We start from the raw sequence: 16,213 nt of genomic DNA on the forward strand, positions 1-16,213 counted from the left end.
GAACATATCATCCTATAGCGTCTCATGTACTCATTTATAGAGATACTACCAATTCTTGGATTGAAGGGCAAATTAGGCCCATCATATATTTTTGCACGAGTTCTTCTTGACCTATTTGGATCCTCTTAGTCGTCATCAAACTCTCCATCAATATACCTATCTCGTTCATCTTCCACAATCATGTTGTGTAATATGATGCAAGACACCGTGATGGAGTCCAAATTTTCTAGACTCTACCCTCTTGCCGGTTCCTTGATGATCTTCCACTGTGCTTGTAGAACACCAAAATCTTTTCAACATCTTTTCGGTATGCCTTTTGGTGTAAGCTAAAACACTTTTCGGCGTCTTTTTTAGAGTTTGGAATTGCTTGGACAAGTGTCGCCCACTTTGGGTAGATGCCATTCATGATGGTCGTTGATGTAGTAGTCAAGTTTAGGTGATTTACCTTCAGTCAGGTTATTGAAGAGGGGTGAACGCCCAAGAACTGTAATGTCATTTTGAGATCCAAGGACTTTAAAGAAAGCATGTCAGATCTATGTGTCATATGAGGCAACCGCCTCCAACACAATAGTTGGTTTTCTCAACCTTCCGCTAAAGCCTCATTGTCATCCGGTGGGACAGTGCTTCCAATTCCAATGCATGTAGTCTAATGACCCTATCATGCCCAAAAACCCACGGTCTTCAGCTTTGCGAATAAACTGATCCAGATCTTCTTGATTTGGCTCGCGGAGGTACTCCTATTTGTAAAGCTGAACAATTGCGTTACAGAATTCAGCAAGAGTATCAAGGCATGTAGACTCAAACATATCATGGGTTTCATCCATCGAATCAGTTAGGGAGCCATAGGCCATCATTCGTAGTTCAACAGTAACCTTCTGATGAGGTGAGAAACCAGGACGGCCTGCTCTGTTCAGCTTTTGTTGAAAGTATGGATTGACCTGATGGACATCATTAAGTAAACGCTTGAAGACATGACACCTCATCCGAAAGCGACGTCTGAAATCATCTTCTATGTACACCAAGTTGGGGTTGAAGTAGTTGTTCATCAGATTGGCAAGTGTCATCACTCTATTTCGTGGTTTGTAAGAGCGACCAAAAACAAAGCCAACCCATTGAGGTTGTTCCTCAGTTGGCTGACACACCATGGCCGTAACCATGGCTGCCACATATTGTGTGTTGCGCTATGCTTCATCTTCTTCATCAGACTCCTCATCTTCCGTCTCATATGCGCCCATTTTTCTTCCAATTCGGAATTGGATGAGGACCCCCAATTGGAATTCGAAAAGGATCTAAAGCTGGAATTCATTGTAAACTTGAATTGAAAGAGATTGAAATGAAATAGATTGAATTCAAAGGTTTGTGAATTATAACCCAATATCCATCTTATTTATAGCAAAAAAAAAAAAAAAAATCAAATCGAACGGCTAGCTGACGTCATGCTGGCATCAACTAGCCGTTGGATTTGAAGTTGAATTTTTTTTGGCCAAAATTTGTAAAAAAATATTTAAAAAATCTCTTTTTTTTTTCCTTATAAATTTAAGTTGTTGTAGTTTTTAAATTTAATTTGTAGTTTTTAAACATAAGTTGTAGTTTTTAAACATAAGTTGTAGTTTTTAAATTTAAATAACAAATTGTGTTTGGCCCTCTGTTAGAGACGGTTTTTTGTGACAGGGCTAAACCGAGCCATATAGCCCTTTGACCCTCGGTTGGAGATGGTAAGAAATATGGCCATGCACTGTTCATTAAAATATTAATTTCTTGGAGGGCTAGAGGGCTAAAACGAGCTCTCTGGCCCTCGTTTAGTTGAAGATGGTCTAAAGTTGAACAAAACAGGACTTGCGCCATAACCATCCAACAGTAAAGGTAAGTCTTCCATAAGGGGCTAGCCAAGATAACTTCTACAATTCTTAACCTGCCTTTCATTGGTAGGAGTCCACCACGGAAATCAACCTGACATACTCCAACAAAGGAAACATTCAGGGTGCTTAGAGGGCTTAGGTGCGGGGCAATCGACCTGAAGATGGACACCAAGGGTGCGTTTGTTGCACCTGACTATTTCATATTGGATTAGTTTTGGGGACTAAGCGAGATTGGCTTGGAATGGACTAAGTGGTATAAGAATAATGGAGCGTTTGATCCAGTGTCAGACTAAATTATGGATTAAATTATTTCTAAAATTTAGATTTTTTGTTTTGTTTTTTAGCTCTCCCCTATCTCTACCATTCTCTCTCGTCGCACCAGACAAAACTTCTCAAATTTTCTCGAATTCTCAGAAATCAGACTAAACCAATTATTCATCTCTCTTCGCATCAGACAAAACTTCTCAATTTTTCTCCAATTCTCAAAAACCAGACTAAACCATGCCCAACGAAAAAAAATCAAGGAGATGAGTAGTGCAAAGAAAAGAAGAATCACAAGAGGGAATTGAGATCCAGAGGCTTGGTTCCTGTGGGCGCTGGTATTCGACAGTGACAGGGGATAAATATTTGACAGAGACACATTTCTTCCCATTAGATGATCCGTTGCTACTTGACTCTCTCTCTTATATGTCTTCCCATTTTGAATTTTGAGACTTAGGTGGTGGGGGCTAGGTAAGACCATATAAGCATGGGTCGGGATCGGAGTTGCAAACAGCACGGTGTGGGGATCAAAGATGTAGATGGCGCGCAGTCGTGCAAGACAAAGACGAGGACGTGGCGGAAAGACCGTATTAGCTACTCTTAAGGTATTTGAGGGGTCTCGTTAAGGCCGGCTAAGTAAGGTTTTAGTCAGAACGACTGCATGTTAGTTCCACTATAGTTAGTCCCTTGCGAGTAACAAACATTGGACTGGGCTAAACTTTAGTCTAGTCCAGTCCAGTGAGAGTTGGTGAGGGAAAACAAACACCCCCTAAATTCCCCGCACCAGTAGGTCTTTATCTGGGTCTTAGGTCGCCAAAGACGAATTTGAACCATATTAAAAGAAACATAAAAGAAAATCCTAATTAACTAGAGAAATGGAAACATAATCCTTTTGAGACAAGAAAATATAAAAGGAAGTTTTAACGAAAAACCCATAGTACTATTTACTTTAACGAAAAACCATATTTTTACACTAAAAAGTCAATCCTAGTACTATTCATTTTACCCTTTATTTTGTCTTTGTCATTAAAACTTTATTTTGTCCTTATCATTAAAACTCAAAGTTTTCAAGCCTTTTTCATTAGTTTTCCTAATATAAAATTACTCAAAACTTAAAAACCCGAATATTCCGATGGTTGTAGCGATGGTTGAACATGAATTTTCTTTCTTGCGTGGTCTCTTGCCAGCCGTCCATCATCGTATTTTCTGTAATTTTAGCCACTTTAATCGACCCCTGTTTTGTCCTACATTAGCCTCTCCCACTTGTAAAAAAGTTGTCAAACAAGATTGAAAGCACGAAAACTTTAACATCATCCCTTTGAGCACTGGCATCTTGGTACACACCAAGCCACACAATCTCTGGAAAGCACGAAAACTTCAACATCATCCCTTTGAGCACTGGTATCTTGCATCTTGATACACACCAAGCCACACAATCTCTGGAAAGCACGAAGGCTTTAACACCATCCCTTTGAGCACTGGCATCTTGATACTCACGCTTCAAAGTCAGCATAATTTTCTTCTTGCATTACAAACTCGCATGAATGGTTAACCTTGAAACACACCAAGCCACACAATCTCTGGAACCCACCAGATTGAAATAAAACTTAAAAAGTTTAATTGATATAATCTGAAATCTCAAAGTTACAGCAGAGAAGTAGACTTTATATATTCTAATAGATCTAATAAAGTACAAAAATCAACTTTTATTCCTCCACATCAATCAAAAACGCCCAACACTTCCAATCTGAATCCCTTCTCTTCAGAATCGTACCTGAAACAAAAATTTCGTATTTCACATCCAACAAGATTTTGAGTACAATACACCTACCTTCTTTTTAGAAAATAAAACTACAACAGCAATTTTGATTGTTGAATTAAATGCTCAATGAATCTTGGACAATAAATCACATCCGTGGTTTCAATAACAGTTTTCAACTTAGTTTTTCTAAGACACAAGCTATTAATGATAAACTTCAGATAAGTGTAAATATGCACTGCAGTGGCTCGGTGTTGAACTTATCTGAATACCAAAAAAATGAAAATTTCAATCAAACAACTTATATTGAAGACAAAGAACCAACTGCAGCAAATCTATCAATAGAAATATCACGAAAAAAACCTACCAGAAAAATTTATCAAAGATATTATAGGTATTGAAAGAACTGAATGCATGATTGTCAACATAAATGCTGAAAAAGAAAAACATTTAAAGGAAACATCAGGAGCATAACATAATTTATTTTTATTTTTGTATCAATCTACTAACAGGAGTCCAGGACTACCATTTCTCATCATGAAAGTAGGAAGTAGATATGAGTCTCTCACAAGGCAGCACGCTATAGCAACTAGTCCTTGCCAACTGTTTTTGGTGTGTGGAATAACAAGGGACAATGGATATCAAAATTTAATGTGTACAACAAACAAACATAATCATAAAACAGAAACACAAAAGACCAAATCACACATCACATATACAAGAAATTACTTATTAATCATGGGGAAAATATGAGAAATATGAAAGCAGACGCAGAGGTGAGGACAAAAGGAAGAAGAATACATAAAATTAAGTTTAAAATCTACTATTCCCTTTTATTTTTTACATTAAAACTTTACTTTTTTGTATTTTATTCTTCTTCTCTCCTCTTTCTATTACCATCTTCATCTTCCATTTCCTCTATCTGCTAATTAGAACAAAAGCACAAGCATAACTAACAAACAGGCTCCTAGAGACTGAATCCACTCAATCAAGGCATTAATAAGAATGGTTTGCCCTACATCTCTTTACTACCATCAAGAAGAGTCAAGTATACTAACCTCTCTCAATCTCTCATCTCCTGGTTTTATCAAGAACCTCTATGTATCTCTTTGGGATCCCATATTGTTCAATCATATGCTTTGCCAGATCATCAATCACACCACCTTGAACCAGAACCTCATGCCCTTTCTTACCTGAAAAGAGAAACATGTGTTCATAAGAAAACCAAGGAAGGAATCCTTGAAACATCGCAACAAAATACTATTTCCAGACAACCAAAACTGGCAACAGGATTTATTACCATTGGAGAAAGGTTATAAGAATATACTTTAAACAGTAAGCAGCAGTATTCATTCATTAAGACTAACGTTGCCAGGCTACTAGAAAATTTTGAGAGAAGAAGAGAAAAGAATACACCTCACTAATATCAATTCAATTAACACAACAAAACACTGCACCTGGTAGTTCAGCCACCGTTGTGCTGCAAGCAAACTTCTTCTGTAGCTCTGATGCCAAAGCTTCAGGATCGACCAAAAAGGATTCCAGACCTGATAATTTGGTCACTTTCTTGTTACCTTGCCGCCTTTCTGTCATTATCTGTATTGTTTTCAGACCACCTTTACGAACAACCGACTCACTTCCCCTTGTCACAACGTGATGGGCTTGCATCCTATTTACAAATGCTGCTCCTAAATCTCTCTTGTGAATTTCTGTTGGGTACATTGCACCTTTTTTTATGGCTCCCTTGAATAGTGCATCACATAATATTGGATCCAACACCACAATGGATTTATCTGAGGGCTTAATCAGGTTTTCTTTTTCAACATATGTAAACACAATATCTGTGGCATCTGAAGCACTGTATAGCTTTCCTGTGTCGGCCCCAACAGAAGCTAGTATGGGATTGACATGTACACTTGATTTATAGATCTCGGCCACTTCAAGCATTTTGAGGGACCGCCTTTCACTGACAGTAGCAACACCAGTTTGAACAGTTTTCTCCACTTCTCGTTTCTCAGGCTTAAAAGATGAGTAATCTGAATGCTTGCGGTTAACCGATAACAATACAGACTCCTTTTTGTATTTATCTTCTTTCACTGAAATCTGCATGTTTTGGAGCCAACATAGTGCAAACAAAGAGAATACAGATTAATCTCAGAAAACTGAACTGCTAAAAAGCACAGAGTACAGGAACACCAAAACTTAATCACTTGCTTGTTTTAAATTTCCTACAAAAAGGTTACATCCTCTTTCCGAATGCACCAGAGTTTCTGTTTTTAATTTATAAGCATGACTTTTTTCATTTTTTTTTCACACACCAAGGGGCATATCGCCCACGTACGCACTGTATATAGCAATTGAAATAGAAACAGAACAAGACTAAGAGCAATCACCATACAATGCTGAAACCCAATAAAGAAAGACTATATAACTGATTTACTGAAATTCAAGTTTTCCTTTTATGCTAATTGTGTATTGATTTTGCCGAGAGCTCATAGAAACCTAGGATAAAAATGTAAGTCTCTCTTCCACTTGATAATGGAAATTCCTATTAACAGAGCTGATACAAATAATGCCAATGCTCAAAATCATTTTAACACATGTGAATAGATCTGAAAACATTTAAACTTACTGCTTCATGTATACCCTGAATACAATAAAGCAACATCATTTATGCATCCTATTCAATAAGATCACTTGGTCCACTTCGTGGATCATACAGCACCTCTTAGGAAGTTTGAAACTCGGTGGTTTGCATAACAAGCTCCCAAAAGTGACAATGTTAAAACACATAAGGGTTCTCTTTCAAAAAGAAGAAAACGAAAGAATTACGCACCAAGCCTGTAGAAGATTTAGCTTGTAACCACTTTGATAATTTCTTGTATGATGATTTCTTGATGTCGAGTGTGATGCCTGAAGGCCTACAAGTTAGAACGTGGTTTGACCTGCAGAAAGCAGAAAGCAAATGAGGAAATTTCTATAAATAGGGCATTTGCCCCAGATAGAGCATGGAGACCAAATATCATATAACATATTATACCATAGTGTGCTGCCAGGCATAGGAAGGTCTTTATCCTTAATAGTTGTATGCAATGCTTGCAAAAGGCATTTTTCCAGAAGCATATCCACATCCTCAGTGGAAAGAGGATGTTGGTCCTCCCCATTAGACTGATCAGCAGCATGATCATCTGTTACCTTCAGATCACCTACATGAGCAGTTATTTCTTTAGCAATCTCGTCCCCAACCTCAATCTGTGCCTCTGAAGTGGAACTAGGTTCAGAGTGCACGTCCACATCAACGGGTTGTCCAATTTCTTTTTCATTACTTCCGTTCTCTTGGTCATTTGAACCTTCAGTTGTGCTAGCATAAGACTCAGAAATTTGTGATGATGACAAGGTAGGATCCTCAAACACAACATCTTCATAAAAGCCTGCATTTGGAACATAAGGGCCCTCAACTGATTCCCTGGAAAGAAAGAAAAAAAAATCTAAAAACGTTACTTAAAGAAAACTTTAATTATTGACCAATCATTTAGTCAGTAACCCCCAATACTTGCCAAAGTAAGTCACGATAATAGTGAGTAATCTTTAAAGCCTTTCCTCGCAACCCGGCTTTTAATGCTTCAGTGCTGCTCATAGTGGTAGTCCCCACCTGTAGTGGTTTTCAAAATAAGAAAGTCCCTAACTTTATTTGAATAAATAAATGAAGTGAAGGTTTGTCCTGCAATCTATGAGGAAGCTTACAGCGATGGGAGCTGGGTTTCCTGGAACTTTTACTGCCCAGGTTTCTCCTGCTGTAAAAGAAGGTAGACCTTCAGCAGGTATGCTGATACCAGGGAACATCAAATCCGCCCCTCCAATGATATATCGGGAAACCTCACCCCCTTTCAGCATGAAAGAAGGCAAGAGGTCAGGGACCTTCCAGAGTGCAAAAACTGAAATGGGAAACCATCAACCAAAAAATTGTGAATATCTTGCATATAAGCTGAGCATAGCGTATTTTTCATGATTGACCATGGTCTACCACGGACTCCTCCAATTTTTTATTGGTCCAATTAGGAAGTTAAAAACCAAGGTCAAGGGTTTAAACTTTTGAGGTTCCTGTATTCTTTAGAAGTCTTTGATAAATATACGGCAAATTTCTTTACTCCTATTATTCCAAACTGAATTAGGGGGCAGACTTCTCAGCTATTTTCTTTTATTTCCTTTATTAGTGTGCAGGTGTGGTGCATTCCGAAAAATCTTTGAGATACAAACCCACATAAGATTGATTCCCAATCAAGCATCAACACTTTGTTAAAAGTTAAAACTAGGCAAAGATTCAATTATTGGAAACTTTACAATCTTGGAATACTTTTGAACGCTACAACTTAACATCCAACCTCAAAAACCATGAAAACAAGCCATCCTATTTCTAAGGAGGAATAAAATATAGTTCTTTGAATAAAAAAAATTACACTTTCGAACTTCAATACGATAGTTTATCTAAGAATGTCAGAAATAGGTTTCACTAATGGAAATAGGGAACTCCAGTCGTAAATGCCACTGCACAAAAAGTATGACATCGAATTTATTTGCAACAAGTTTACCCAAACTAAGCACGATGTCATGTCGGACAATTATACTTTCAAAACTCACAACAAGAAAGAATATATGTTACATTAATTTATTTGTTTGATTACATCATGTTTTGAGAATGATTACAAAATCAAAGTAGTGTCTCTGCTACCCATGCTTGTCTCAAGAAGGAAAATATCAATTATACTGTAGATACTTCATGAGTGGCAAACTAACATCATCTTTATTCGAGAGAGCGCTACATCGTCAAGTGCGGTACATACTAGAAAGAACTATGACACCCCAGAAACCAAACTGCAGTTTAAAGAAGGAATAATTGAAAAAGATGATACCTGTGGGAAAAATGTCTGTGCCGCGCCCATCAATATCAAAAAATATAGGAAAGCCCCCCTCCACTCCATATACATGAACACGATTTTGAAACTTTGAAACTGATATCTCCACCTAGAGAAATTTAATAAAAAATATTCAGTTGTCAGTAGCTAACAAGATTTGATCGTGAGTTCAAGCACTCGCTGCAAATGGCAATAACTAGTAGTAAGAAAGCCATATTTCAATTGAGAATGACAATAACCAGTCCAATACGAATGACAATAAAAACAATCCGAAAAGAAGTCTAGAGTCTGCAAAACACATAGAAGAGCTAATCTCGGAATAATCTAAATCCGAATGAGAATGATTTCGTTATCAATTAATAGAAACCATTGAAAGTATTGAAATTGGATCGAAATTAATCAATTGTACAGTCTACAACTCAAGGCAGCCGTAGCACACAACCACTAAACGGGTCATTTGTAAAATATAAACACCCAATTAATCGATAAACAAAATACAAAACCACCAATTTAAAGGGACCTTGGGAGGGAGTAAAGCATCGATATCGGAGTCGGAAGCTCGGGGAAATTTGTCTTTAAGATTCCGCTTGAGCTTCTTCCTGTCAGCCCCTGACAGTCTTTGGTGTGACCTTGCTTCAACTGCCTTCTTGAACATCTTCCTTTCCTTCTCTCAGAATCCTTCAAAGAGCGGGCAGTTAATGTTTCTGTGTTTTCACAATCGACTTTAGCAAACAGTAGCCAGTCCCTCAAAAGTAAGTTTGTTTATTGGGGACTGGAAGGCACTAGAAATTTAGGGCGGTGCATTGGCTTTGCTATTAAATTATTAATCACCGCCCCAGCCCAATACACAGGAGAGAACCTATTTAACCCGTTTGCGATTCTGTGAAAAATAGGACATATATAGGAATAGTATCTTGCCACACTCATATTCTTTTTTTTTTTTCTTTTTTTTTTTTTTAGTATAACAATATTTTTATATTAAAAAAAAAGTTAAAAGAAGATATAGATGAAAATTTAATGGGAGAGAGTAATTTTGGGATTATTAATGTTTCACTATTTTTCAGATAAATGGTCAATGTAGTCATAAGGTATTCGAAAGATAACCTTGTGGTTAAAAATTTAAATTTAAGTCTTTGTGGTGAAATCTGTTAAAATTTATGCCCAAATTTAAAACTTCTATTCATTGCTTTGTTAATAGCAAACTCCACCCTTTATTTCTCTCTCTTCCCTTTTCCCCTTCCTTCCTTTCTTCTATCTCTGCATCCTACTGAACCAGAAACAGAACCAACGCGACAATTTCATCTTCCCGATAGGTAGATTCGATTCCCCCATTTAAATAGAAGCTATGGAAGCTACTCGTTCTTCCACTCTCTCTGCCCAAACTTGTAGCCATCTCCTCCTCACCAATTAAGGTTTTTGAACCATCATTCCAGCCCATGAACATGTTGTTCACAAAGACCCTCCACTTTTGGCAGCACTTCTCTCTCACTTCTCTCATTTGGATTCTCATCTTCGAGCCCTCTAAACAGCTCTCAACCAACGCACCGTTCTTGAATTTATTGCTTGTCTTCGACAAAAATTGCCCTCCACAATCTTAACATTAGTCTTCAGAATCTCAGCCTCGTCACTTCCTAGTGTACATTCTTCTATCTCCATCTGGGTTTTTGAAATTTGGGTCATTTAATTTTTTTTTTTTTGTCTTTCCCAATTTGGGTATTGCAAGTGATCAAGATTGCAGCAATACCTGATTATTTTGGTGCAATGTCTCCATCCACTCCTCTTAGCCATGATGTGGCTATTCAAACATGAACTAAACCTTTCTAATTTCAATCCAAGAATTCTATTTGTGATTTCATTGCTTCAGAATTGGGAATGAGGTTTTAGTAATGAACCGCTAAATTGATCGATTAGTTATTAGGAAGCTAAACTGACCAATGAAATGATTATCTTACCTTCACACTAACAGAGGAATAACGGAAGGTTCAATTTGGGGTATAAATCTTAACAGATTTCACCACAAGGGTTTAAATTTGATTTTTTTTAGCACATTGTCTATCTTCTGAATACTTTATGGCCACGATGATCATTTATCCGATTTTGCCTATATCTATTCTTCTATTCTATTAAGAGAATAGGGCTTGTCAACATTTTTCCCTTTTTTTTTCAAATTTTGCCCTCACTTTTGAATACACAATATTGACATGAAGAGGGCAAAATAGTAATTATGTAAAGATGACAAAATAGTAATTATGTAATATTTAAAAAAATGACAATCATATCCCTATTTTACCATTTTTTTTTTTTAGAAAATGACAAACATATACTTATTTTTCCAATTTTACTCTCACTTTGATACACTTTTTCCAATTTTACCCTCATTTTTGATACACAATATTTATATAAGGAGGACAAAACAGTAATTATGTAATATTAAGAGAAATTGTTCACACACAAAATGTGTGCTCTCTGCTAGTAGATATAGAAGATACACTCTTTATTTTATTTTAGGGATTTATCTGAAAAAATTTATGCAATTTGGCTGGATAAACCAAATAAATGAAAGGTTAATAATGACCATGCCACTTGTTAATTGTTATCAAAACCATCATTTTGTTTGACATATATAGATGCCCAAATTCTGTTCCCATGGTAAAACTACATTAATCTAAAGGCGAAGCTAGAAATTCAGCTAAAAGATAGCACTTTAAAATTTAAGCCCATTTTTTATATGATCATCTCCAACTCTTGTGTTTAAACCTAAAATTTTTAACCCATAAACAGTTTCTGCTCCAACATTTTTGGTTAAATTTGTAGCCTTAGATTTTAAAGGATAAATTTAGGATAATTTTTTTTCTTAAAGTAACTATTTAAAAATAAAAAATTATGTAGACTATCCTAATTTAATTTTATGAACATTTCAATCTAAAAATATTTAGATTGAAAAGATATGAAAAAATCACTAAACAGACGCCATGAAACTTATGAAACATTATGAAAGAACATGAAACACATGAAAAACTTTGTTTTAATTACTTTAGCCGTTAGATTTAAATATGGATTGTTAAATTTTTTCTTTTACCGTTGAATTTAATTATATTAAATCTTAGTCGTTGGATTCAATAAATTTATAAATATAAAACTTAAAAAAATAGACTTATATGGTGGGCCAGCCTACTAACACGGAGGAATCTTGGCCTAAATTTGCCCCATAAATGAGTTTTGGGTTAAAACACATATTTTTCCCAAGGTTTGGAGTAAGTTGTGGTGAGTTTAGAATCTAAAATTTGAGTTTTACTCCAAGGAGTAAGGATTGTAGTAGGTCAAGCTAATTTTCATAAATGCAAATAATATTTAATTCAAATACCTAATTTTGTTATGGAATTGTTATTGGCACTCCAAAAATTTCATTTTGCACTCCAAACTTTTAATAATTAGAAAGAAAAATACACTTGTGAGGAATGCAAAATGAGATTTTTGGAATGCTAATAATAGTTCTCTTTTGTTAATCAATTCTCTAATTTTCTTTTTAATTGGTCTAATAATAATCTGATACTCAATTGTAATAAACAAAATTTATGCAACTTAACAAGATTAAACATGAGAGCGAGTGACAAGGAAGATGACTTGAACGATGTTGTTCCTTTGTGTTTGACCTGTGAACCTGGTCCGTCTGGTTCCACCTAGCACGAGGCATTTTGGGAGCTCACTGGCTTCGAGTTCCGTAGGAACTCCGAAGTTAAGCGAGAAAGGGGCTAGAGCAATCCCATGATGGATGACCCACTGGAAAGTTGCTCGTGAGTTCCCAAAAACAAAACCGTGAGGGAATGGTAAGCCCAAAGCGGACAATATCGTGCTACTGTGGTGGAGCGGGTCCGGGAAGTGATCCGCCCCGGACGGGGATGTGACATAGTACATCACGTATTTTTATGTAAGTGGGTGGAAATTTTACTTTTTAAGTTAATAACATTTTAATACACATATCTCACCATTTGTATAATGACACATGGTGTATCACCTCGAGTGCTGGTCACATTGAAAAATCTCCCCTAAATTTGGACTTGATCCGTTCCGTGCCCAATGACATGTTGACAACACGTACGGATGTATTAGCAATTTTGCTGCTCACCCTTGATTAAGAAAAGGACTTGCATTGTTTCAATTCCTTTTCAAACAGCAGCTGCTTTCAAATATGCCATTGAACCGCATAGAAGAAGAAGCAACTAGAAGCTTTTTTCTTTGGTCAAACCAGAAGCTTTTAATTAGTCCTTTTTTGATTCTTCGGTTTGACTTTGACCGATGAATGCTATTTTATCAGTTGATACAATGTTTCCCTTCCCACCCAATATTATATTTGGGACTTCTGATTTGGTTGAAACATTTTATGACGCGTTTACTAATCTGTAATCAAATTAAAGGGAATTGAATTGAAGATGAATCAGATTGAAGATAAATTGAATTGAGGAGGAAACAGAATTAGATTCATGTTATTGTTGTTTACTATACTTGCTGAAATCGGAGTAAAAATAATATTGATTTCATATAACTTGTTTACTAGTTCACTTGAATCGGAATTAAAACTAGCTTGATTACTAAACTACCATTGTATAACATATTATTTTTTCATGCTAGTTAATGAAATTTAATTTTATATCATATTAATAAATTTTATCATGCAAGGTTTTGTGTTAATAAAAAGTATAGTTATTTAATAAAAAATAAAAATATTATACCATCCTTATCCCCCCCCCCCCCTCGCCCAGATGCATCCTCATCCATTCCCACCCTCTTGTTATTTGATAAGAAACTCTTTCTTCTTCCCGATCTTCATCATCCTCATTCTAGCCCTTTGCCCAGATGCATCCTTAACCTTTTCTTTCCCAACTACCCTCTCACTTGTTTCAGATGCATAGACCCCATGCCTTCCCCTTTCATTATGATCACTTCTCTTTCTCGTCTTTTCTTTTCCAACAGCCCTCCCACTTGCCCAGATGCATAAACCTTCACGACGCCTCCTATCATCCTCAATCAATTATCATTTTCGTCAATAGTTTTTGCAAGCAACCAGAAGAATGGGGTCTATTGCCCTAAGCCCTGAGCCTGAGTCCTCCAATGGAAATTGGTGGGATTGGAGAAGACGGATTTAGTGTCTGCCCATTGATGGTGAAATTGTAGATTATTTTGTAATAAGCAAAATTATAGGAGGGCAATTTAGGAAGAAAAGTTGTATTCCGGATGGCCTTCAATATCCGGAACTCAAATACTAGCTTAATGTAGAGAATCCCACTCCGTCAATGTCAGGAGTCCAATTCCGGAATTGGTGTGGGTCCCACACGAAACCTGATTCCTGCCCAACTAGTAAACATCCATCGAAGTGCGTGCAATTCCATTACCGTCCCCTCTATTCCTCCCTAGTAAACACGCTATTAGTATGCAGAAATGGAAGGGGATCATTTCCGGATTCCTTTCTCCTAATCTACTAGATTCGAAGATCTGGACCGTTGAAATTTGATCTAACGGCTAAAGTTATTATAACTTTTATAGTGGACCTCTGTTTGTAGTCGTTTGATCAAATTTCAACGGTCCGGATTCCTGGACTTGGTGGATTAGAAGGAAGGGATCCAGATGATCCTTTTCCTGCAGAAAATCTCTTTGTACATTTTTTTAAGAGTGAACAGTTAATATTTAATTAAATGTGCTTTAGTTAAATCTCAGACTTTCACTCGAGAAAAAAAAATGTTCAAGAAAACAAGGCTATACTAAATTGTAATTTTTTACCGAAAGATGCCGTTTTGATTAAGAATATATACTTTCACAATTTGAAGTCAAGTGTCGGAGTTTTTCTTCCTCCATTACCATTTCTCTTCAGTAAAAGTTGAGTGGTGGTGGAGCACCTTAAAAATTAGATGGCTGTGAGTTTGTGACTTATGAGGTCGGTTACTACATAACCATCTAAACTTGTCTCAGCCCATAATGCTGCATGACTCATTTTCTAATAGAGCAATGCATAATCAACCTTTTAGGTAGTATTAGTAATACATTTTCTCATAAGTTTATCATAAGCCCCGATCTACTATACTAAAAATCCCAAGGAAACTTTCATATTCAGGATTATAAGGTTTATAGTTTCTATCTTTTTTTTCATCAACAAACAGCTTCATTATAAAGTTATGCAATAAAATGGGCTTCATAAAAACAAAACATTTTGAAGGCAGTTATCTCGTGATATCACTTTTACAAGAGCTTTGTAAAGCTACTTTCGTAACAAGCGAAGTTTTAAAGAAATCACTTCCTTTACCTATAAAAGAGCAAAAAGGAGAAAATAAGGAGGTCTTTAAATCTTTTCTATTTGTTTTAGGGCTGGACAAACGGGTAGAGGAACCACGGGTTGGGGCGGGTAATCATGGTTGGGGGAGGTATAGGCCGGTTCCTAATATTTTAGAGAACAGACAGGGTAAGCCCTTTTCATTTACGGGGCGGGCTGAGTCCATATACTTAGAAAAATGGGTACCCAGATCGACCCATTTCTAATTATAATGAACGGGCGAGATTGAATGATAACCTATCATCCAATCTCAACCGTTGGTTTCAACCCTAGTGAATTCCTCCCGAGTTCCAGAATCAGACTCTCAGACTCTTTCCCTCGGTCCCTCGCCTATAGTCTCAAATTCTGAATCTTCTTTTTCTCCTCACAGTGCTCACCACTCACCACTCACCACTCACTAGCCTCACCTCATTGATATTATCGCTCAGCCCCACTACCACGTCGCCGAAGCCTTTGTACTATTTGACCACTCTTAGATACGTAGTGCCAGTAAAGCTTTTCGTTCGATACCACGTCTTAGAGGCCGAGTTGAAGTTCTGAAGGAAGATCGATGAGGGTCTTAATGTCGGAGACTAAGTCGAAGATATGGAGGATGAGCGAGTTCGGGCACCGACTTTCTTCTTTCAGAGACCTTGGTGCCGTGGCAAGGCCCCGTGCTCCTAGCATATAACGATGATGTTTTCATGGAGGAAGACTTTGTAAGTATTTCAAGGATCGGCGGGAGTAGCAAGCATGGCCAGGCCTAAAAAACTGGCTCATTCGAGTAATTCCTTTTCCACTTTCTTTAATTTCTGTGTAATGCTTGCTATTGTCAGGAAATTGAGACTTAGGGTTCTAATTTTCTTTAATTTGTGTGTAATTTTCAGGGTTGGGTTCAACTCAATGTACCATTTAACTGATTCGATTTGCCGATTTGAACAATTTGGTTATTTGTGAGATTGATTTGATGTAGTTTTGTGTGTAAGAGTAATGAGCTCTGTTAGAAACTATGGATATGGGATTTCATGGTTTGCTTATACATTGATTTGAAGAATCGTTAACATGTGCTGAGTTTGGTTGTGTTTAAACACATGGAGTGCATAAATATTTGTAGGATTTG

The 16,213-nt window shown here is 36.8% G+C and overlaps 1 protein-coding gene and 1 long non-coding RNA gene across 3 annotated transcripts; one reads left to right on the top strand and one right to left on the bottom strand.

Moving 5' to 3' along the window:
* Window positions 1-3,715: 3,715 nt before the first annotated feature.
* On the bottom strand, window positions 3,716-9,666 carry LOC137728772 (eukaryotic translation initiation factor SUI1 family protein). 2 transcript variants are annotated; one of them, XR_011067941.2, is made up of 10 exons: window positions 9,313-9,636; window positions 8,790-8,901; window positions 7,624-7,814; window positions 7,437-7,531; window positions 6,920-7,345; window positions 6,716-6,824; window positions 5,337-5,982; window positions 4,938-5,072; window positions 4,406-4,482; window positions 3,716-3,894 (listed from the first exon to the last, which is right to left on the bottom strand). XR_011067941.2 is itself a non-coding variant. In XM_068467530.2 (9 exons), the coding sequence occupies exons 1-8, from the start codon at window positions 9,445-9,447 to the stop codon at window positions 4,951-4,953; spliced, it is 1,836 nt and encodes a 611-aa protein (XP_068323631.1). In that variant the 5' UTR covers window positions 9,448-9,666; the 3' UTR covers window positions 3,716-3,894; window positions 4,938-4,950. The 2 variants fall into 2 exon arrangements, 1 of the variants encoding a protein (XP_068323631.1); XM_068467530.2 differs by lacking the exon at window positions 4,406-4,482 and having other exon boundaries at window positions 9,313-9,666.
* A 5,781-nt stretch (window positions 9,667-15,447) lies between these two features.
* Window positions 15,448-16,158, top strand: LOC137727507 (uncharacterized). The gene is made up of 2 exons (XR_011067803.2): window positions 15,448-15,877; window positions 15,981-16,158. It is a non-coding gene; the product is annotated as an uncharacterized LOC137727507 (long non-coding RNA).
* The last annotated feature ends 55 nt before the right edge of the window (window positions 16,159-16,213 follow it).

The sequence above is a fragment of the Pyrus communis genome, chromosome 10 (assembly GCF_041283825.1).
Source record: "Pyrus communis isolate YQ-2024b chromosome 10, ASM4128382v1, whole genome shotgun sequence".
Classification (NCBI taxonomy): Eukaryota; Viridiplantae; Streptophyta; class Magnoliopsida; order Rosales; family Rosaceae; genus Pyrus; species Pyrus communis.

What these genes read in the sequence shown, in the direction of transcription:
- LOC137728772 (XM_068467530.2), bottom strand. Translation starts at nt 9,447, where the DNA reads ATGTTCAAGAAGGCAGTTGAAGCAAGGTCACACCAAAGACTGTCAGGG. An exon ending in ATGCTTTACTCCCTCCCAAG is followed by an intron (nt 8,902 to 9,312) that starts GTCCCTTTAAAT and finishes AAATTTCTCTAG; the next exon opens with GTGGAGATATCAGTTTCAAA. An exon ending in GAAACCCAGCTCCCATCGCT is followed by an intron (nt 7,532 to 7,623) that starts GTAAGCTTCCTC and finishes AAACCACTACAG; the next exon opens with GTGGGGACTACCACTATGAG.